Source organism: Mirounga leonina, unplaced genomic scaffold (assembly GCF_011800145.1).
Source record: "Mirounga leonina isolate KUSES-001 unplaced genomic scaffold, KU_Mleo_1.0 Mir_126, whole genome shotgun sequence".
NCBI classification, from domain to species: Eukaryota; Metazoa; Chordata; class Mammalia; order Carnivora; family Phocidae; genus Mirounga; species Mirounga leonina.
In genome coordinates this window covers 29506114-29528567 of record NW_023270314.1, presented here as the reverse complement: position 1 = coordinate 29528567, position 22454 = coordinate 29506114, and the positions used below count along the sequence as shown (strand labels likewise).

Sequence of the window (22454 nt, the reverse complement as noted above, 5' to 3'; positions counted from 1 at the left end):
GGCCAGGGGCGTAGGTCTGGACGGCAGTGACAGCTGTCTTAGTGCTCCGCCTGGGACCCAGAGACCCCGTGCAGCAGTGGGACTGCTTGTCAGCCTCCCTGCGTCCACCCTCGACACAACACCCCCTCCCCAGCTCTTGGGGTTGGGACGGTCTCGGCCTTCACTGACACACCCCAACAGGGCTGGCCTCGGAACACAGCATCCCTGGTCACTGATGTTCATGGAAGGGCTCCTCAGGGACCAGCCCTCCGCCTCACACAGCCGCGGCCACACCGACTGTTCATCACCTGTTCCCGTGCTCGTGCTCAGGGAAGAGAAGCCCCACTGCTCCTCCCCACCCCCACCCCCACCCCCCGCCCCAGGCCGCCAGCCCTGCCCCGGCCACACACCCGCCACATGGATGTGACCTGCTCCCTCTGTCCACTGTGAAACCGCCTGGAGATGGCCGGACAACAAAGCCACAGAGGCACAGAGCCTGGGGGAAAAACCTGGTGTGGAGAGCTCTCTATTGAACACAGAGTCCCAGCGCCTGCCCTGCTCTCCCGCCCGCTCCAGGGCCTCTCTGTCCCCCATTCCTTGGCCTTGGGCCCCGGCTCATTCCACTCGAGGTCCTCCTCGGGCGCCCGTCATCACGGGGGACGGCCGCCGCCACGCTGCCCGCTCCAGGGCCGCGAGTCCAGTCCGCGGAGAGCCCTGCCCAGCTGCGGCCGGCCTGGGGGCCTCTTGGCCCGGGCTGCCCTGGCTTTCCTGCCCGGAAGTGCCTGCTCCAGCCCCAGCCGCCTCATGGCTCCAGCTCCCGGGAGAGGCGGGAGAGCTCCCGCTGGTTGTTGATGACCTTCAGCTGCTGGACATAAGCCCAGGTGCTGGCCGGACTGCGGGTGCCCAGGGACTGCTCGGAGCCTGCGGGGGAGGGGGGGCAGGACAGGGGTCAGGGGGGGCAGCCCTGCCACTCTGTAGAGCCCATCCCTTCCCCGTCAAGGAGCAAATCAGCCTTGCCGCCCTCCACCCCCTACCCTGCCACTTCCCACAGCCGAGCTAGAAGACTGTCTAGCCCTCCAGTCTGGAGAAGTGTGGTGGAGAGCTCAGACTCTGAAAAACAGGTCCCCGAGATAACATACTGCACAATACCCCTTTTTACTAAATTCAAAAACAACTACAACTCAAGAATTTTGTTGTCATAATATGCGTACGAAGCATTTTAAAGCTGTAGGTGTATGTATATAAGTCCATATAAATATATCTACATCAATATATTATAGCGGCCCAGGAGGAGGGAAGAGTGCGTGGGGAGAGGAGGCTCTTGTCAATGTGCCCCTACTTGGCTTGGGTCCAGCGGTGTTCGGTAGATTATCACCATCGGTACATACGTAAAACAAAGGGCCAATGGTGACAGCGTCGGCTGAAGCGTGGACTACGATTAATCCGCTTCATGCGACTGAAGGCCAATTAAACAAAATCAGGTCTGGAGTAAGAGTGCCTGGGTCCCAGCTCTGTCATCTGTCCCAGCCTTCCACAGTTACTTCAGGGCTCAAGCCTGCTTGTGTGTCTTTAAGCTGGGAGAACATTCTAGCTTCCTCAGAGAGGTGTCGTGAAGAGGCCATAGCATCCTGTATGCAGGTGGCGGAAAACGCCAGCCGTGGCTGTGCTGTCGGCCCCCAGCCCTGCCCGACTTACACGTGGATGTCCTTGCGGCCTGGCTGTCCTCGTGGAGGTGGGATACGCGGCTTCTGAGCGGCGACAGCGGCACTGGGCGGGGCGAGAGGCGGGAGTCAGAGCCTGGAAGGGGAGGGGTGGGGGGGCTTCTGGGGGGGCGGGGGGGCCTCTCACCGTTGCTGTGGCTTCGGCAGCGGTGCAGCATCCGGACAGCTCTGGCCAGCATTCTCTGTGGGCAAAGTAAGGACAGAAGAGCAGGCCTGAGGGGCAGGACCCTGGCGTGGCCCGTGGGGCAGCTGGGAAGCAAGCCCCCTTGGAGTGGGGGCGCTCCTAGGGACTAGACGGGGCCGTGTCTGCTTTGCCCCACACGCCCAGGGGGGACCAGGTGGCGGGAGAAAGAACAGAGATCAGGGAGGGCTTAGGGCTCAGCCTGCCGGGTGAGATAATGAAGGCTGTCTTCCCCAGCACGCAAGGGAGTGACTACTTTAAAAGAAGTATTCATATTTGTATTATTAATAACAACTTTCGGTCATCTCCCGCCCCCATTCGCTTGCAAGGACACAGTCATATCTCTAACCCACTCTAGGGGCAGACGCCCACTCTCCTTGAACTCACCATCTTCTCAAAGTTGATGAGATTCTCTACCAGTGTGTGGTTTCCTTCATGGATGAAGGTCATGTCTGCAGAGAGATGGGTTTTGGTTTTTTTTTTTAAAGATTTTATTTATTTATTTGACAGAGAGAGACACAGCGAGAGAGGGAACACAAGCAGGGCGAGTGGGAGAGGGAGAAGCAGGCTCCCTGCAGAGCAGGGAGCCCAATGCGGGACTCGATCCCAGGACCCTGGGATCATGACCTGAGCTGAAGGCAGTCGCTTAACCAACTGAGCCACCCAGGCGCCCAGAGAGATGGGTTTTGCTTAAAGGTCCCCAAACTCCTTCCCTTCCTGCAGCCCAGGAAAGGCAAAGGGCCAATAATGGGAGCCTTGGGCCTGTCCCAGCCCCACACTACCCTCTTCCTCTGGCTCCCCTCTGACCTCCCGGAGCAATTTCCTTCTATCTCTTAGGCCTCATATCAGAGGCCATCTGATATCACCAGCACTTGCGTCAACACTGCTTCTAGCCTGTGAACTCATAATTCGTCTTTGTGTCCCCCAAGGCATTGGCACCCCAAGGGTCAGATGGACATACAGACAGACGCAGGAACGGATGGGTGGAGGCAGGAAGGTAAGCACTGGTCCAATTACCTTTGAGAAGAAGAGGCATGAAGGGGATGATGGGGGGGGAGAGCTTGGTGAGGAGCAGTCGATAGACTCGGTGGTTCCATGAGGGGTCCTGAGAGGGAAGAAGCCTCAGTGAGGGAGGGACATGACCCACCACGCACCACGACACAACCAAACACCATCTGCTCGGAGCTCAGCTTCCTCTGGGCCCCAGGTCTCCCTGAGGCGGGCTCTGCAGCAGGCGGGAGGGGACCTGAAGCACGGCCAGACCGGCCATCTGCGCATACGGCTTCCTGGCCTCTGGTTAACCCCCCAAGCACACTTCAGGGGCCCTGAGGTTTCATAGAAACCACTCCCCCCCCTTCTGTCTCTGTCCCTGTTCTTGTTTCTGTCTGTTTTTCCCTTTCTAGTAGGTAAATTCCTTTGAACCTCTTGAGCCCACAAGGTAGATTTTTTTCTCAAGAGCTCAGAGCCAGGCTGATAAAAACACCTTTGTGTGAGTTCTCTCCTGAACACTCTCAAAACCTCTTAACCAACCCCCCCCCCCAACAATTCCTGGCAGGGGGTGGGAGGGGAAGCCAGCTCCTCAGCTTTTCCCTCATCTGTGGCCTCCTCTAGCGTCCTCCAGCATCTCCTGAGGGGCCCACTGACAGGCCCTGGCACACTGTGGGCCTGGCGCCAGGACTTGCTTCCTGGACCTGAGGCAGGTCAGCTGGAGACCCATGTTCCCCGGGTGTTCGCCTGGTGCTTCGGAGCCCAAGGCCAGACACCACATGTGCCCTGTCCTGGTCTTCACACAGGACGTCACAGCCACAGCCAAGGCTCCCCCACCCCCACCCCCACCATACGGCATATAACACGCTGGGCACCCCCCTCATACCGCTAACACTCCACGCCTCACCAGCTCCCCAAACGTACAGCCCAGAGGGAATCCCACTCTGGCCCAGGGCTGGAAACCCTGGAAGTGGCCGGAGACAGGTAGAGAGGCTGCCGGGAAGCCCAGAATCGGGGTTTCTGGAAGGAGGAGCCAAGGCCCAGCACTCACCAGCAACCTCTCGAGGGCCGAGTACAGCTTCCGGACTTTGTGGGGCAGCCGCTATGAAGCAGAGGCAGATGGAGCTCTCACTGCTCTGGGATGGGAGCCCCATCCCCAACCAGCACTCCCAGCATGGGCACGGGCCGTCCAGATCACACCTACCTCCCACGTGTGGGCCAGGCGGCTGATGGCCGAGTTGCTGAGGCCAAACATGATGGCAAAGAAGGAATTGAGATTTTTTTGCTCCTTGAGGCTATGAGTGGAAGACCCAGAGGATCTCAGGGGAAACAGCCACACCCTCAGAGTTCCTACCCAGACAACAGCCGGCCTGGGGCCCAGGATCAGGTCCAGCCAGCGCTGCCTCTGTGGGGGCTGGGCGAGATGGGGTGGGGAGGCAGAGACTCTAGGAGACCCAGGGAAGCAAGGGGAAGGCAGATTTGGCAACATACTGACCAGGGACGGGGACATGAGATAGGCGGCCTCGGGACTCTGCCACACACCCACCCAGCCCATAGGCACTCACTGGGCAGCCAGCTTGATGAACTTCCTGAGCAGCTGGGCCCGCAGGCTCGGCACGGGGCAGAGACACAGCTCCGTGGCCACCCAGTACTGGAGCTCGTTGAAGCGGCGCATGAAACGCTCCAGGTTGGCAGTGGTGACGTCCCGCAGATGCTGGGGCCCCAGCACATAGTGGATCAGCTCCACCTGGGGAGGGGGCAGCAGGAGAGATGAGCCCACATCAGGCGGGGTGTCCCTGCCATCAGCGCTCCTCCCCTCAGCTCTGCTCCCTGCACCTGGTGGATACTGTTGAAGAGGCTCCAGTCGTGGTCCGTCAGCTGGCCCGCCAGGTCCTTGGCACTCACCAGGTCCAGCCCCTCAGCGGAGCCCACAGTGGGCCCCAGCTGCTCGGGGTGTGGGGTCTGTAGGTGCAAGAGAGCTCAGGAGGGGTACCTGAGGAATCCAGGGGGCAGGTGCGGGGTAGGAGGAGAGAGTTTGGGGCAGAGACTCCATGCCCATGGTCCAAGGCACGTCGGGGAGGATAAGGGTGCTACCAGGAGTAGGCCTCTGAAGGGTAAGGCTTCCCAAGGAGTTGTCTATCCTCCTGCCAGCTCCCCAGTGCTGAGACCCCCTCCTTGTAGGGCTCCTGTCTCCTGGGGAACCCCCAATGAGGGGAGGTCTTCTTTCTCCTTGAGAGCTCTCAACCAGCTCTCTCCCTTCCCCAGCATCTGGTACCTTCCATCAGTTGAGGCCCACTCCTTAAGACCCAGCGGCAGTCAGAGCCAGGCCCTCCTCTCTCCTCTCTGTGACCCTCCCCTGCACCCACCTCTGCCACCCCCAAAACACAGCTCCTCCCTGGCCCCCTGCCTGTTCCTACCAGTTCATGCACTTCCTGTGGGTTGACAACAAAGAGCCGCTCGTTGAGCCCCAGGGATGTGGCCACACCGCGGGCCTCTGGCTGCAGGCCAATGGCATCTGCAAAGAGAGCAGAGGCTGGGGGGGAGCGGGGGGCAGTGGTGGGCAGAGAGGGAGGCCAGGGAGCTACGGAGGGCAGGGTCGAGGCCCCAGTCAGGAGGTCCCTTCTCCCAGGAGCCGGGCTGGAGTCCTGGGCAGGTGCACCGAATGCACAGGCGTCTGTGCCCCCCACATCCACACTGCCCAGGTTAGCACGCCGAGGAAGACGAGAAAGGATGGTTAGAGACAATACTCGGGCAACGGCGGAGACTCCCTGAGTCTCCTTCTTTGTCAGATGGAGACAGCAAGACCAACCCCGACTACTCGCAGGTCTAACAAGTTAATTTATGGAAGCAGTGGCAGTAAGTAGACGATGCATGTAACGGCCCTTTGAAAACTGGGAAGTGCCCCACACGGGGCTTAGTGTTGATTTTCATCAGCAACTACCGACCGAGACCGTGTTCTTAGTCATGTGTGAATCCCTACTCTCTAGACCAGTAGCCTCCAAAGCAAGACCATCCTCTGTCCAAAAACTATCAGCTCTTCTTCTATTTATTTTTCTCATCTGTTTTTGCTTGTTTACTTTGTGGGTAGCTTTAGAATTATATAGTGTTAGTGTGAGAGTATATGTATATGACTTCCAAGCAAGTATACACATAACAGGGGGCTTGTAGTAAAAATATTGGTTACTGACATGGGAGGTGATCTAAACAATGGGAAGGAAGGTCAGTACTCTCAACAGTTCCTGTCCGGTCGCAGTCTCTGGTCCTGGGGCAGCTGCAACTCTCTGGGTGGCCACCAGAGGGCGGTGCTTCCCAGAGCAGAGCACAGGACCACGTGACTGCAACCCGTCTCCCCACTTCCTGAAGGAGGAGAAGGGTTTGCTTTTCTGGCCTCCACTCCTTGTCATTATTCCCTGGGTGCCCCTAATTCCTGTCTACCCTAGGCTCCAGCTGTCAGCCCTGGGCTGCGTCCTCCACGGAGAATGAAGAGTGGTTTCTGATGGCCCAAGTTCCCTGAAAGCAGGTCTAAATAATTCTCAAGCTGCCATGTTCTGAGCACTAACTTTGTGCAAGCCCCATGCTAAGTGTTTTATATATGTGATCTCTTTTATGGCCACAGCAGTCCTGTGCGATGGGTACAGTGTTAGTGCTCATGCGACCGATGAGGAATCGGAGGCTCAGCAAGGTTAAGCACTCTGCTCAGATCAGGATCACACAGCTCGTCAGCAGTGGGTCCTGGGATCCCAACCCAGGTTAGGGGATCCTGTGGATGCTCTTAACCACCAAGCTTCTTATCTTACCTGCCATGGTGCCTCCAGCTCCTAACACATTGCTGGCCCATAGCTGACTCTCAAACATGTTTGCCAACTGACAAAATGAATGAAGACTACCTAAATTCAAAAGCCAGACACTCTCATTTACTGTATGAACTCGGGACAATTGCCTCATCCCCTTGAGTTTCAGTTTCCCTGAATGAAAATAGGATGAAAGTACCTATCTCATAAGGTGGTTACCAGGACTCAATGAATAGATGAGGATGATAATAATAAAACTAATGTACAAAGTGCTGTGCCAGGCACCGTTCTAAACCCTAAAATAGATACGCCCATTCAATCCTCACAGTTCCTCTGCGAGGTCGGCACTCTTACCAGCCCCACTGAACAGATGCTGAAAAGAGCACAGAGAGATCAAGTCTCCTGCCCAAGGACACACAGACCGGTAGCTAAAGGGCTGGGCTCAACTGCCGACGGCAGGCTCCAGAGCTCATGCTCTCAAGCACTACATGCAAAGCACTTTGGAGAGACATAATAAACCGCCCTTAAATGCTAGCCATCATTAACACTGATGAAGACGATCAAAACGCTGATCTTAATTCGAGGGGTGGGATCTGGGCACAGACTGAGGGGCCCCCTCCCTCGGAGCCACCCCCCCCCCCCCAGAGACACAACTCACGGCCTGTAGAGTTGACCTTCACCAGCACCTGCCCCTTGGTCCAGCCATCCTCCTGGGCCAAGGCTGCCATCACCTCTCTCACGGAGGCCGTCACCGGCAGCTTCAGGGTCAGCACCGAGTGGTCGGGCCGGCAAATGTCATAGGGGACTGCGGAGGAAGACCACGCCGAGCTGTAGGAAGGGGCTTCTTGGTCCCCCCAGCCAGAAGTGAGCATGCAGCAAGCACAGCAGTGGGAGGGGCCCGAGGAGGCAGGAGGGGTGGTGACGGGAAGCCTGGGTGGACCCGCTGCCCAGAGTGTGGGGGAGGTCGTGAGCTGGGGAGGGAGGGAGGGAGGCGCAGGGTGGGGGGGGGCACACCCCGTCTGGCAGCCTAGAACAGAGACCCCGAGGAGTCCGTCGTGCCCTCCTCGGCCAAGCATACTAAGGTCAAGGATGATGACCTCAGGCTGCAGCCTCTGCCCTGGCTGGCCCGGACCACCAACCTTTGTCCCCAACTCGAATGGCACAGTTGCTGCTGGGGAGGGGCTGGTCCTGGCCTGGGAGCCAAACAGGCACGTTCCTGGCCTGAGAGGGAGAGAAAGTAAGGCCCCGGAGGCACAGGGGAGAGTGCACAGAGCCACGCAGAGGCCTCTGTCCCTGGGAGCGCGGGGCCCACATGGCGCACACACCACCAGCGGGCTCTGCTTGCTGCGTGGACCTGAGCTGGGGAAGGCGTCAGACACCAAGGCTCCCCGAGGTGAGACAAGCCAGTGCCCCTGTGAGTGCGTGTCACCCCCTTTACCAAATAGGCCCAGAGCTGTCCTAATATGAACACACCTCAGCCGTTGGCCCTGGTTTTGTCTTCCTTTTCCTCCTCTGGCTACCATTTGCTATTGGCCATTTGCTGCGTGCTAGGCTCAGTACAGGCTTATTCTAAGTATCTAAATAGTCACAATAGCCCTTCAGGGCTGACGGGGCAGCCATGCCGGGCGGGCAAAGGCCTCCGTAATACAACTCCTCTGCCCACTCCCAGATCTGAATGGGGCCGATCCTCTGAGTTCAGACCCCAGGCTGCACAGGCCTTCTCTACTCCACGTCTCAGAGCTCTCCCCAGACATCCGCACAGCCTCACATCACCTGCATGCGGAAGTTGCAGCATCGCCCTCTCTTCCAAGCACCTCTGGGATCCTTCCATATCTGGGCTCCATCCCCCCAGACTCAACACCTCCCTCAGACCCCCTCATCCTGCCTCCCAGCTGTTCTGGGCTTGGCTCCCGCCTCTCCCCGCCCCCTGCCCCCCCATTTCCGCAAAGCTTATCACCTTGTTCTGGGGGTTCCTCTGAGCCCCTCCTCCCAGCCCAAGCCAACCCCCAGTTCCACTTGCCCAGTTGTCTCCCCCCCCGCATGTGCTACAATGGCCGGACTATTCTCTACTGTCAGTCCTCGGGTGCCTCCAGCTCCCCCCTTCCAGTCTGCCTGACCAGAGCCAGATTAAGCTTCCTAATGCAGCTTTCTGCTGGATAAAGCACGGGGTCCTTAGCTGACCTCCTCAAAACACACATTCAACCTTGTCCACCCACGGCCCCAACATCTCCAAGGAATCGCGTTGTTCAGAGGACAAAGCCCAAACCCCTCAACATGGCACACAGGGCTCTACGTGCTGTGGGCCCTGCCTGCCTCCCCAGCCCCCTCTGGCGGCTCCCTCTCACACTCCCTCTGCAGGGTCCCGAACAGGTGGACTCCCTGCCCTGTCGAACCTCACTGAGGGCCTCTTCCCCCCGACCCTCCCACCCTGTAGCTCTCAGCTCTTGCGGTCACTCTCCCTGATCCTGACCCCGAGTCGGCCCTTCCCTTCTCTGTTTTCAGAGACTCCTGCCTTTGCCATTATGCATCAGGACGCCAAGCAGTCTGTCTGCGAGCCCCACAAGGCCCGGGGTGGCTGGCCCCCGCCACTGCAGCATCAGCATCTAGCAGAGTGCCCGGCACATGAGGGCGACTCCATACTAGATCCTGAGCGTCTGCCGCAAGCCACAGGTGCCGGCCCCTCACTCTGGAAGCCAGTACTCTAGCGGGGTGGGGCAGGCACTAACAGGATAAACAAAACAACCCCACAGGGCCTGGGGCTTTGACGACAGTCATAGAAGACACCTTGTCAGGCGAGGGCGGTGAGGGGTGCTCTGGATAGGGAGATGGGAAGGGGGCCTCTCTGAGGACCCAACATTTTGGCTGAGATCAGAAAGATAAGGATTTGAGTGGGCAAAGAGCCAGAGAAAGAAAGTTCCAGGCCCTGAGGTGAAAACAAGCTTTGCCTATAGAAGAGAAGGAGCCTGTGAGAGTCTCTAGCAGGGAGGGGGTGGGGAGGGGACACAGGCCACTGGGCACAGAGAGCCTGGTGTTTATTCCCAGTGCAGCACTCCCCACAACCAGCCCCATCCTACCGTTCCAGCCCTTTCTCCCACCCTTCCTCAAGAAATCTCGGTTCCAGCCACACGTTCTCAGCCCCCTTCGCTCCCCGTGGGCCCCTGCCAGGAATGGTACCAGCCACCTCTGACTCCCAGGAACCCCTGGGCTTCAGAGGCTGCCTTCAGGCACCATCCCCTCCCCCCAACCCCTGGGGAACTGCTAACTGGCTCTGCGAACATGGAATACCTCCCAGATGCAATAGAAGCCCCTTGGGGTGAGGTAGGGATGGAGGGGTGACCCTAGACCTCTGTGTCTCCTCACTAGGCCTGGCCCCCACGCCACACCCAGCCCCTGCTCTGTGAACACCTATCCCAGCCCCAGGGGTGTGTCTGTGCATGGGGATCCTTTCCAGGCTGAGCCCCTGGGGTGGGGGCTGAGGGAGGGGCAGAGGGAAGAAGCTGGGGCCAGACAGAGAGGAGAGGAGCTGGTCTGCGCAGGCACCTTCATCTGAGGAGATGCATTCCCACAGCCATTTTCCAACCTGGGGAGCAAGGGAGAAGGGCAGTGAGATGCGGTGAGCCAGGGACCCCTTCGGGCAGGACGGGGCAAGGGGTGGAGGGTGGGGGGTCTGGCTCTGGATTCCATCTACCCTCAGCAGAGGCTCAGAGCTTTGCAGACTTGCTAAATACCAGCTAGAGGGGGCAAAGCCGGGGCTCGAAACTCAGCCCCTGCCTTCTGGGATTTCCGCAGGCCAGCAGGGGGGAAGGAAAGAGAGTTCCAGGAAGTAATGTGCCCCAGGTGTCAGGCTGGGCAGGTGAGCTCTCCCTGAACCTCACCTGGCCCCATGGGAATGTCTGGGAAGGCCAAGAGAAGCTCTAGGGGATTCACCAGGCTGGGCCAGCAGGACAGGGCACCGAGGATGCTCGGAGTAAGTATGTGCAGAATGGAGAGAGTGGGAACGGCAGGTGCGCTCGGGAGAAGGACATGTGAATGCCTGTGTGGCGCAAGACAGTGCGTGAGCGTGGCGCGAGGGGGAACAGCAAGGGGACTGGTAAGAACAGGACTAGACAAATGAGCAGCCACAGCCAACACTCGCATAGCTCATAGCGCCTGCAAGGCATGGCTCTGTGCTCAGAAGGCGCCGTGACACCCCATGCTCGCGAGATGGGTGCTCTCCTGGTGCTGGGGACGAGAACCCGGAGCCCGGGGGGCGGGGGGGGGGGGCGTGCCCAGAGCAGCATGGCCATAGGCGGTGCAGCCTGGATTTCCAGCACGTGTTTGTGTTGGTGTCCAGCGTGGGTGCGGTGTTCTCCGTCCCCAGTGCACCACCCGCCACGCATGTGACAAGTGAACGTGGAGCCCAAGCATCACCTGTGGTGCCGCCGCCTCTCCGGCCACTGCTCCCGCAGCAGGAGGCAAAGCCGGGCGTCTCTGCTCACCAGGTCTGAGAGTTTCTGGGAGGAGCCAAGATTCATTGACCCAGAGGTAGCTGCACCCCTCCCGGCAGCCCGGTCCAGCCCTGCCTCACTCCCAGGTACCTGGAGAAAGCTGGTGGCCACAGGGTCCATGTGGAGCATGGGGCCATAGAGGGCCACCCACTGGCTGACCAGCCGCAGGATCTGCTGCCTCTTGTTGCAAATGTAGGTGCTGTGTTCCTGCTCACTGCCCCCTGAAGGCTCCGCATGGAAGGTGGGCGCCAGTCAAGGGAACCACAGCGGCCAAGCGGGCCACCCACCACACCTCAGGCAAAGGAGGGGCAAGGCTGCCCGGGGCCTGCTGACAGGCTGGCCTCGGCACGAGGCTGGTACTTCAGAGGGTTCAGCACAGCCCTGCTCTGAGAGACCCCTTCTCCCTGTTCCATACAACCTCCTCGTCCCCCTGGGGCTGGAAGGATATTGGTGCAGGAGGGCAGCACAGAGCTGGGCACTGGGCATGAAGACACTGTAGGTCAGGAGGAAGTCACTGAGGAAGGTCTCTGTAGGGCAGGGACAGGGGAACAGGAGGAAGCCTCAGAGGTCAAGTCTGCCGAGCACAGATGTCTGCGTGGCTGGAGTTCCCTTCTCCCAGTCCTGTGGTGGGCAGTGTCCCAGCAAGGCCCAGGTCCTGTGATGGCACTCCCCACCCAAGCCAAGGGCACAGGAATGAGGACTTCCTGCTGGCCCAGCCCAGCACCCAGTGACGTCACACTCAGGGTGCCTGGCCCTCCCCCAGACTACGCTGACCACCCAATGAGTCACACAGCAGGCAGGGTATCTCTTGTCCCTACCTGTTGGGTCGTGAGCACTGGAGTCAGGTCGCATGGCCTCCAACAGCAGTTCTAGAATCTTCTCTGGGGTGCCAGACATCACTGTATACCTAGCAGAAACAGCCGATCCATAGCCCTTCCCCCATCTGGACAGACAGCAGGAATCACATCACCCTTCCCTATCTGCCAACTCTGTCCCACCTCAGGGGTGGAGGGAAGCTCGCTCTGGGGGTGCATCTGATCCCCAGAAGCCCCTCCCCCCCACCCTGGGAGGCCAGCGAGCAGGGGTAAGACATGCGGGAAGGGAGTAAAGCCCGGGAAACGGAAGGAGAGAAGGTGGGCAAGAGGGAAAGTGTGCAGGAGTGTGGCAGGTGTGTTACCGGTTCCTGCCTGGGGTTGGGGGGCGAGAAGGGCCAGCGCCCTGAGAGGCTCTCTCCAGCACCAACACCACTTTGCCATGTTCTTCTAGCCTCATGGTCTTTGCTTCCACATCCTGGAGAACAAGCCACACCCTGTGCTCAGTACACACCACGGGTCCTTTCCCCCTTTCCAGGGCATCTCCCTCCACCTCCATGCCAGACCCTGGGCCCCACAAGGCACCCACAAGGCCATTCAGCCCTTCTCCCACCCCATTCAATGCCCGTGACCTTGGATCTGCCCTACTCCCAGTCCTGCCCATCATGCAGCCTGAGCCCCGCTCCTCCACCCATCCCTCCCCCACCTCCTTCTGTGGCTCCCACTCTCCATTACTCTGCCTCCCCTTACACCCTAGTCTCCCCCGACCCTTCTGTAACTCTCCACCCCCATGGTCTCCCACACTGAGCTGGGGTTCTCCAGTTTCATTGAACCTCCTCAGTGTGCTAGAGACGTCCCCACATGCCCACACCCCAGCCATCACCTCCAAGCTTCTCCAGCTCCTACCTCGCCATGATCCTTATAGACCCTCTCTGGTCCCTGCCGCTTACCCCCTGCCACTTCTCCAGAGAAGGATCCTGGCCATGTCCCCTGCCCTCCCCACCCCCAGTAACGGCACCTTGATGATACGGTTGAAGTCCTGCTTGTCCACGCGGAGGAAATGACAGTTGTCTTCTCGTAGGATGATGGTGGCTGCCCGGGGTGCGTCATTCACCAGTGCCAACTGTCCAAAGTCATCTCCCTCGTGCAGTGTGGTCACCAGCCCCTGCAGCCAGGCCTCAGTCATAGCCCAGCCAGGCCCCCCAACCCTCGTCAGAGCAGATCCATGGCGGGAGAGCCCCTGGGCAGGAGGAGACCTGGGGGATTGGCAACCTTGGGTCCATCGAGGTCCTGCCCACGAGGGCTTGGACCAGGGAAGCGGGTACCACCGAGAGGGCCGGGGAGAGAGGGAGAACTCACCTTGCCATGGGTCACCACGTTGACAGACCCCTTCCAGATGATGTACCATGAGGTGCCCTTGTCTCCCTGGCTGAACACTGAGAGAAACGCCGATCAGACACCTGGGGTCACCTGCACTTCTCTGTGGCCTCTGCCACGTCCAGACCCCTGGCGCCCGGCGTCCTGCCCCCCCGCCCCCCCGTCTGACTTACACACGGTCCCTGCTTTGCTGTGTGGTTCAAAGAGCAGAACAGCTGCTAATTCCCGCTTCACCTGTGAGGCGGGGAGCAGATGGTCAGTGGGGCGAGTCCGGGGTAAGAGGGGCCAGGCTAGCGGGGAGGTTAGGTCCAAGGACACAAACGCCCGGGGAGGGGGTGTGTGTGTGCAGAGATGAGGCTAGCTCAGCTGCCTGGGATTCAGCAGGAGACAACGCCCGGGGAGGAAATGTGCTGGGGCGGGGGTGGGGGGGAGGGAGAAGGATTTTTGGACAAGGATGCTGGGAACCAGAGATGGACATTTCCAAGCCAGAGGCCGAAGCGGGGGGGAAGCATCTTCTGGCCCAGCAGTTGGGGCCTCAGGGGTTCACAGGGAGAGGAGGTCCTGGGGAAGGGGTGGAGGCGGGCGGACTGACCGAGTTGGAGAGGTGGGCCACAGCCTTGATGTGTAGCAACTCCTCAAAGATGAGGTCCAGCTCCTCATCTGTGCGCTGACCCGGGCTGCGGGCACAGGGCGGCCGGGAGGCAAACAGCGCACTTGGGACCTGAGGGCACGGGAGCCACGCCACCCGCCACGCTGGGGCCTGGGGCTAGCCGGCCTCCGCAGTGATGGTGACCGGTAATGGGCCAGCCACTGCCGCGTGCACACCGCGTGCCGGCCTGAGGCCCAGGGCTTCGCACGTGTTATTTCAACCTGCCCTCGTGACCACCCCATGATGTGGGCATGGCTCTCCTCCTTTGACAGAAGAGGAAGCTGGCATGGAGAGGCCCAGGGCCACCCAGGGAGTCACCTGGAACTGGAACCCGAACCCAGACCTGCCCGCCTGCCCCCTCCCAGCCACCTCTGCACCTGAGCGCGCAGGGTCTTCGTAAGCCCCGTGCCTTCCACCCACAGTTACAAAGGAAGAAACCGGTTCAGAGGTGGGGAAGGGGGCTCCAGGGCACACAGCGAGAAGAAAGGGAACCTCTCAGAGATGAAACTGAGAGACTACAGAGTCTGAGAGCTGTGCGAGGCCTGGGATTGCGGGCTGCAGGGCTCCCGACTCACGGCTTTCGGAGTGCCACGGTGAGCAGGGCATCAGGCCCCCGCTGGGAGAGCAGGGCCACAGCCTCGACCAGCTCCTCCTCCAGCTCGTGGATGCCCACGGTCTCTGGCTCCGGCCCAGGGAAACGGTAGAATTGGGTGTCTCGGTCCTGGAAGGTCCAGTCGTGTTTCACTGCAGGGCAGAGGCCCGGGTGTGAGGGAGGCGACAAACCGAGGCCGTGTGGGTACGAGGCCCCCACCGTAATGCCCACCGATGCCTCGCCCCCAGATGCCTGCTCCCCAGGATTGCCAGGCCCGGGGGCCCCACCCTGGGCTCGGGCTCACCATGGCAAAGGGCACCTTCATCCAGCAGCACCTGGCAGATTCCCACGGCTTGGCTCCGGGAATGGACCCCAAGGCCCAGGGCCAAGATGCCATCCACCAGCTCCCGGCCAGAGCAGCATTGCCTACGGGAGGTAAGGGGACAGGGAAGAAGAGGGAGAATTAAAAGGCAGGAGGGTGGAGGGCAGAAGGGGGAACTTTGGGTCAGAACGGTGCCTTTCTAGGCTAGCAGCAGGGCGAGGCCCAGAGGCCTGAAGGAGAGCAAAAGGGAGAGAAGATGGGGGTGGGCAAGGAGGCAGCCCAGGCCTCCACTCACCGATAGAGCCGAAGGTGGTACTTCCGGTCTCGGATAAGGGTCGGGCAGGTGGCCAGGAGTTGCCGATGCAGCTGCTTCCCAGCCCTGAGCACCCGCTCCGTGGAGGCCTAGGACAGGGAGCGTCCCAGCGGGCTCAGGCCCCGAACCCCTGGCTTACTGTCCCCTCCCAGCTCCACCCCTCCCGGCTGGTACCTGCTCCAGGCTCACGCTGAAATCCAGGGACTCCTCACTGTCAGTGAGTGGCGTCTAAGGGCAGGGGGGAGGGTCTGCACGTTAGTGCCAGCTCTTGGACCTCAGCCCTCCCCCTTTCCCTCACCTCTTGCCCAGTCCCCAGCTCCAAACACATACACTTAGCTACTCGGTCAACAAATAAACTAATGCTCCCCGAGCACCCCTGTGCGCCAGGCATCCACCTCTTCCCACCCTATCACCAGACCCTTGTCTTCCTTCTAGACACAAGCACTTCACCCCAACAGATGAGATCCCCATTCTGCTTACTCAGGGCCCATGTGTGCCCAGGCCCCCAGGTAAACCACACCTGTGTAGGGAAGAGAGCTGAAAGAGCATGAGGATGGGAGGTAAGAAAGGTCCATGTCGCGCCAGGAAATGAGCATCTTTGCTCCCGGCCTGGGGTCACAAAGCCTAATCCCGAGCCGGGGTTCATCCCCAGCCACAAGACCTGGGGACTCCTGGATTCAAATCCCTACTCCTTCATTTACTAGCAGTGTGACCCTAAATATATGGTTTAACCTCTCCCTGTCTCAGTTTCCTTGTCTGTAAAATTTATAAAACACTCATAATACCAATACAGAGGCTTTGGGAAGGGTTCTGTGAATTAATGTGTATTGAATGTTTAAAGCACAGCTTAGCACAGAGCTGTATGTACATGTTAGCTATTATTACTCATCAGTGAAGCAGAGGGCAGGCTGCCTGCTGGAAAGCCCCTGTGCTCTCTGAGATGCTGCTGCTAGCCCATAACCCTGCAAGAGTGAGTAAGTCTTGACAGCACCCAGGACTGGCTCTGGAAGACAAGATTTATGTAGAAACCCTGGTTAACAAGGCTGCCAGGCCCTTGGTATCAACTGAGCCATCCAGGACCCCAGGGCCTGTATGTCCCGGGATGTTGGCCAAAACAGCCCCTTACGACCCTTCTTTCTCTGCCACCTGGAATTTGTGGACATCTCTGGACAGCATGCCCGACCCTCCATGAGCCCTCCCAAAGGCAGAGTACTTTACGGTTTACAAAGCATGTCTCGCTCCATGATTTCCTCTGATCCTAGACAGAAGAGGACCAGATGGAAAGTAGGCGGAGCAGGGATTGTCTGTCTTCTCTGACTTAGGAAACAGACGTCTTGGGGTGAAGAGCTCGTGTAACTCAGTCACAAGTACATGGGATAACCAGACAGCTGTGCAGAAACTCCAGAAGTGCTCACATTCTTGGTCTCACCCCACCCACCGCACCTGCCTGGTTCCTGCCCCCCCTCTCACTAGCTCTCTCTCCTGCTTTCCCAGCTGCACTCAGGGCCCTGAAAAGGACCTGGCTGGGGAGCTGGGGTGCAAGCAGGCCCGGGGCCAGAACCCCCTCCCCTGGTCCTGGCATCTTCCCCCTGTGTGCCAGGCAGAGGCCTGAGGTCGGGCACGCACAGGCGCCTGGCCCAGGGCTGGGCGGAAGTCGCTAGGTGTCCCTAGGGTATCCCTGCCCGGGTCAAGGGGCCCAGCCTGGTGCCAGACACAGAGCCCTGGAGACTTAGCAACAGGAAATGAGGAGGAGGAGGAGGAGGAGGAGCCGGGGAAGGAGGAAGGGCAGGAATGCTACCCAGCCAGCCCCCTGTGTCGGAACAAACAGTGCCGAGTGCTAACGACTTGTTGTTGTTCATGTCAAAACGCCCAGGTGGCCCCGTCCCTGCCCCAATTCTCCCTGGTGCCCACGACCCAGGCTCTAGCCTATGCTCCCTTCCTGGTATTATTCCGACCCCGGAGGGCACATCAGGAGGGTTGGTGCCCGCTTCTGTGGCCAGGCTGGGCACAGCCCAGATCCTAGATCCCCAGGCCTTGGGGAAACCGTTTCCTGCCCTGCCCCAGGGAATAAGCACGAGGGTCAGGGGAAGGGGGCTCTGGCCCGTCAGAGCTGAGGAAGGTTCCTGAAGGCATCCCTCTCCATCTGCCAAGGAAAACGGGAGCCCAGAGAGATGAAGTAACTGACCCAGAGTCACACAACTACTCAGAAATTCTAGAGCCTACTGAATAACCAGCGCTGGCCCTGGAAGGAGGTGTTTGTCTCCTACCTCGCAGCTGGAGAGAAGGAGGCTCAGGGGTTATATGACCTGTCCTGAGTTGGTGAAGAGGGGCACCGGGATTCACACTGTGCCTGCCCAATTCCAAAACACAAGTCCTTAACCACGAGGCACTAGGGCCTCCCAAGCACCTCCATGGCCTCGTGTTTCCCCCACCTTGTGCTCTGGACGGATAAATTTTGCCCTCAGGAATGTTCCATGGGTAAGTAAGTTTGGAAAACATTGCGTTAAACAAAGTTGCACGGGTTTGTTATCATAGTCCCTCTGGGTCCCTACCATGCGCATGTGCACTGGGAATGTCCTAGGATGGGGGTGAGGGTGCTAGTCAGGAGATCTGGTCAAGGTTGGGGGCTCCCGATCCAGATGCGCAGGTCAAATCTCAGCTCCCCATTACCAGGCAGTTGGGTGACCTTGGCTGCTTATTAACCTCCATGTGCTTCAGTTTCCTCATCTGTAAAATGGGGTTCATGATAATAGTACCTATCTTATAAGGTAATTATGAGGGTCAAATGAGTTAATAACATAAAGCACTCGAAGCGATGCTTGGCTTGTGGTAACCACTCAGTAAATGTTAAGTAACTTTGATTAAACTTCATTATTTTATGACGGGTGCCTATTACCCGGACATAATGCAAAAAATGTTGTACCTTCGCTAAACCTGTCCCTCATCTGATAACCCTGAGTGTCACCCTAGGGGTTCTCAGTTGGAAAGAAGTGGCTGGTATGGGGGGGTGAAGGCCCTTGCCCACTGCGTCCCCTCCCGCCCAGACAGGAAGGACTCAGGGTAGAAGAGGAGGTGGTAGCTAGCTTCCCTAGCACCAGCGCCATAAGCCTGCCCCACCCTCCCTCCCTGTCACTCGGTGTCAGAGCCACACTGGAGGGGCCGGCACTGAGCCAGACAGCCTCGTGGGGACCTGTCAGACCAGTTCCCTTAGGCCATGGCTAGGGTCTCAGGCCAGGGCTGTGTGTGTTGGGACAGGGAGAGGACGCAAGGGGAGGGGTGATGCTTTGGCGGGGGGGGGGGGTGGCGGTCACTGTTACCATCTGCAGCAAAAGAAAGTACCCCATGAGCTCGGCCTCTACATAGCCAGATCACCTGGGACAGAAGCCTCACTTTGTCTCTTAGCAGGTGTGTAACCCTGGACCTGTCACTTAGCCCCCCCTACCTCTGTTTTCTCATCTATAAAATGAGATGATGACATTAGTATCTATCTCACAGGGCTATTGTCAGATGATTTGATATGTTAAAAGTAAAGCTCTTATAATAGTGCCTGGGACTGGGGCGCCTGGGTGACTCAGTCAGTTAAGCGTCTGCCTTCGGCTCAGGTCATGATCCCAGGGTCCTGGGATCGAGCCCCGCATCAGGCTCCCTGCTCAGCGGGGAGCCTGCTTCTCCCTCTGCCTCTCCCCCTGGCTTATACTCTCTCTCAAATAAATAAATAAAATCTTAAAAAATAATAGTGCCTGGGACCTAAGTTTTAGACAACTATCAGCTACTACCATTGTTTGGACAGGTTGGATGAAAGCATATTTTCTGAGTTAGAGAATAGAGCCACCTCCCCCAAAACAATCTCTCAAAGGGAAGCTTCTCTGAGCTTGTAAGAACCACCAGAGGTATCCTGATCTTGCCCTTGCCCCTGGATAAATTGATTCTTCTCTGGCTTCCAGACATCAGACAAGATCTCCTCTCTCTCTCTCGCATTTTCCAAAGGAGCTGTTCTTCCATCCCATTCCAGGGTCACTTTTGCCATAGTTGGTAAATCTTTTCTCTATCTAACCTCAGGCCGTCCTGCTGGAACTTGCTTTCATTTTCTCTTGTCCTGATCTAGTCGCAACAGAAGGGCCCTCTTGAGGCCTCAGGAGATTGATGGGTTCCCCCTGGTTTTCTAAGAGGCTGTCGTGGCCTAAATAACTGTCCACACTGTCCTCCTAGCCTCCACCCCTTTACAACATCCACCCTTTACCCCATGTGTATACACTCCCTGCCAGCCCCTCGTTCCCTCAGGTGAGCGGTGCAACTTCCCGGGTACCCAGAGCCTCTTGACCAGCTGCAGTGGGCTGAAACCAAACCCCCCCCCCCCCGCGACTCCCCAGAGGTGGTCATCAGGAGAGGGTATGGCCCTTGCCCCTAGCCCTAAAAATCTAAGTTCCCTTTAATTACCCATTCCCACCTACCCCCACACACAACTGGCTGGCGGGGTGGGGGGGCAGGGGGGCTGTGTTTCAGTGACTTTCAGCCCATTTCCACTCCAGCAACCCTTACGCCACTCTTCTGGCCTCCCCACACACCCCAGCTCTTCAATTCTGGGGGCCGGAGGAGTCAGGAGACAGCCTGGCGGCCTCTTCCACTCCCCTGCCAAGTCTTTGGGTCCCAGGGGATCCTCCAGTGACCTCATTGTCCCGGCACCTGCCCTTTCCCCCACTCCCACCTTGCCTCTACAAGCTGGGAAGGGGACAGGAAATACACAAGTAATTATAGTCTGAGAGGGAAGGAGGGAGGGAGGGTTCCAGCCCACAGGCTCCAAGCAGTAGCTCCTGCCAGTGAGCTGGAGGGGTGGGGGAGATGGCTTGGCCCAGAAGGGGCCAGCTCCCCTGCTCCCTCCGGAGCCCCATCTTGAGCAGGACCCAGGCCCAAGTGGCCCTTGATCAGGAAGACCCAGGGAGGGAGGGAGGGGTTGGGGGAGAGCTAGGGACTGACACCTAGATTATCCTCTCAACTCTGATTGTGGGGAGGCCCCCATCACCTTAGCAGACCTCGTTTTTCTCACTCAGCCTCATATTCTGATAAATATAAATGGCAGTTGGGCAAGAGGTAGGAGGAAAGAGGCAGAAGGTGGTGGTCCTCCTACTCAAAGGGACTTGCTGATAAGAGACATAGGTGACAAGCTCTCCCAATTCTGTCACCTGCTCTTGCTTTCCCTCTACCCCTTTGCCCAAGTACCCTCCTGGCACCCCCCACCCCCTGCCAACGCTATCCCCATGGCCCACAGAATAGACACACGCTGAATCTCAGGGGAAGGAACTCTGAAGTCTGGGTGGTTGGAGAGAGCTTCTCTGCTGATCTGGATCCTGTCCCCCACCCCGCACCCCACCCCTCTTCCCCCTCCTGCCCTCTCCTTTATTCTCACAGCTCCAGGAGGTTCCTCACTGGCAAAGGGAGACTCCAGCTCCAGGCTCCAAACTTCTCAAAATCCTCCCCTGAGCCCCCCAGAGCCAGATGCCAAGCAGCGTTCACATGACCACCTCACCCCAAGATCAAGAAGAATTGGCGCAGTTCAGTGGCTCGCTAAAGGAGAATGTTGCCACGGTGATAGATCCAGAACAGCAACCAAGCTTGCCTCACCCTCCACCTTGACCTGGCCCCCAGTATTTCACACATGCCTCCCACCACCACCTGGAGGACACACAAGCACTTAACAGGGCGCACAAAGGTGACAGATCTGTGACAAATCCCTTTCCCCTTCCCCCACGCCAGCATGGACAGATGTGAGTACCGCACGCACACAGACACATGCGGTGCGGCTGTGGGTGCCACCCACACACCCAGCAGCCAAGCTGCTCGACCCACTGTGCAGCCCAGCGGTGGCCCCTGCGCCCCCAGCAGCATACTCCGTCTCCCAGTCTAGGCCCTCCTCCGGTCCCGGTGGCTGGCCCTCGCCAGGCCAGCTGATGGGCACTCACCCAGCGGAGCCCCTGGATGCGGCCGGGGCGCTGGTGCTCAAGCAGCAGCTGGTAAGAGCAGCTTCGGGGCCGGTGCATCCTCTTCAGCACCATGTTGAGCAGGGTCCCCTCCGGCACCACGTCCGGGAGGCCTCCCACCTGTGCCGCTCCTAGAGCTGGGCTGCCATCCACGGCCAGGCCCACCCGCCAGGGGCTCTCACCTGGCCAGCCCACCTGTGACGCAGGGAGGAAGGCAGAGAGCCATGGGGCTGGGGCTGGGGCTGGGGCAGCTGGACCAGGGCACAACCGCCCCAGGCAGAACCACTTCCTTTGAGTCCTCTGGACTGGTCAGGCGGAGGTGCTGCAACCCTGCCAGGAGCCGGGGGAGGGACAGGAAGACCTTCACTGGGGCCTGCCGGTCTGGCGCACTTCGGGGTCTCCAGCTGGTGGACCGGAGATCGGGCCTTTCTTCCCGGTCTCCTTTGGACTTCTGCCCCACCCCACTGCCCAGGTCCCTGAAGGGATCTCTGCCACCTCCCAGTGTGAGGCTGTGGACTCACTGAAACCCCCAGAAATGCAGCTCCAGCTCAAACCCCTCTTCTCCCCCTCTCCTTCACCCCTGACCAGCCCTCTCTCTCCCACCCAAACACCCCACCCACCATGTCATCTTCCTCTCCTGCTCCTGCTGGCCCTGACCCCACCTTACCCACCTTCATGTTCCTTCGCAAACGTGCACAGCCCTGCAGGCTCGAGCAAAAGGCTGGGGCGGGGGAGACCCTCCGCGAGACCCCGACTGCTCCCGGAGGGGTGTGGGCTGGAAGCCCCAGGCGAAGTGACCAGGGTAATTCCTAGCTGGACCCGCTGCCAGGGCTAAGCGTTGGGTGGAGAGGCTTCTTTTGGGTGGGTAGAGGGCAGGGGGCGTGGGGGGGAGTTCCCCCCCCTCCCCAGCGGCAAGGAGCCCCAGGCCTCCGCCTCCGTCCCAGGCGAATGAGCCAGCTGGCACCGGGCGCCGAAGCGAGGCTGCCGCTGGCACTGGTCCGGGCGGGAGCTGTCACACCCCCTGCGCTCCCCGCCCCCTTCCCCTCCCCGGGACGGGCTGAGAGGGCGGAGAGGAGGCGCCCGGCCGGACGGTGGGGGAGGGCGCAGGGAAGGGGGCGGGCTTGAGCAGGGGGGTGGAGTCCGGACTCTTGGGTAGCGGGGCGGGCGCCAGCCCGAGGCCTGAGAAGCCCCGGGGGGCAGGAGCGGCCCGGCTTTGTGTGCCAGGGCCGCCGCGGCCGGGGTGTCGGGGTAGGGGTGGTGAGTGGCGG

At 59.4% G+C, this 22454-nt stretch overlaps 1 protein-coding gene across 3 annotated transcripts; it reads right to left on the bottom strand.

The window, feature by feature from the left end:
* Positions 1–482: 482 nt before the first annotated feature.
* Positions 483–22148, bottom strand: RAPGEF3 (Rap guanine nucleotide exchange factor 3). Of its 3 annotated transcripts, none has more exons than XM_035002802.1 (28): positions 21858–22148; positions 21169–21381; positions 15386–15439; positions 15194–15300; positions 14881–15002; positions 14560–14728; positions 13928–14012; positions 13509–13569; positions 13318–13394; positions 12977–13123; positions 12324–12436; positions 11965–12053; positions 11595–11673; positions 11237–11387; positions 11070–11152; positions 10200–10239; positions 7799–7880; positions 7318–7464; positions 5286–5383; positions 4705–4830; positions 4434–4615; positions 4073–4163; positions 3920–3970; positions 2899–2986; positions 2269–2333; positions 1828–1882; positions 1675–1746; positions 483–900 (listed from the first exon to the last, which is right to left on the bottom strand). In XM_035002802.1, exons 1-28 carry the CDS (start codon positions 21861–21863, stop codon positions 782–784), a joined length of 2772 nt encoding a protein of 923 aa, XP_034858693.1. In that variant the 5' UTR covers positions 21864–22148; the 3' UTR covers positions 483–781. The 3 variants fall into 3 exon arrangements, with proteins under 3 accessions (XP_034858693.1, XP_034858694.1, XP_034858695.1); XM_035002803.1 differs by lacking the exon at positions 21858–22148 and adding an exon at positions 17764–17938 and having other exon boundaries at positions 21169–21251; XM_035002804.1 differs by lacking the exons at positions 483–900; positions 1675–1746; positions 1828–1882; ... (1 more) ...; positions 2899–2986; positions 3920–3970 and having other exon boundaries at positions 4122–4282.
* Positions 22149–22454: the final 306 nt, after the last annotated feature.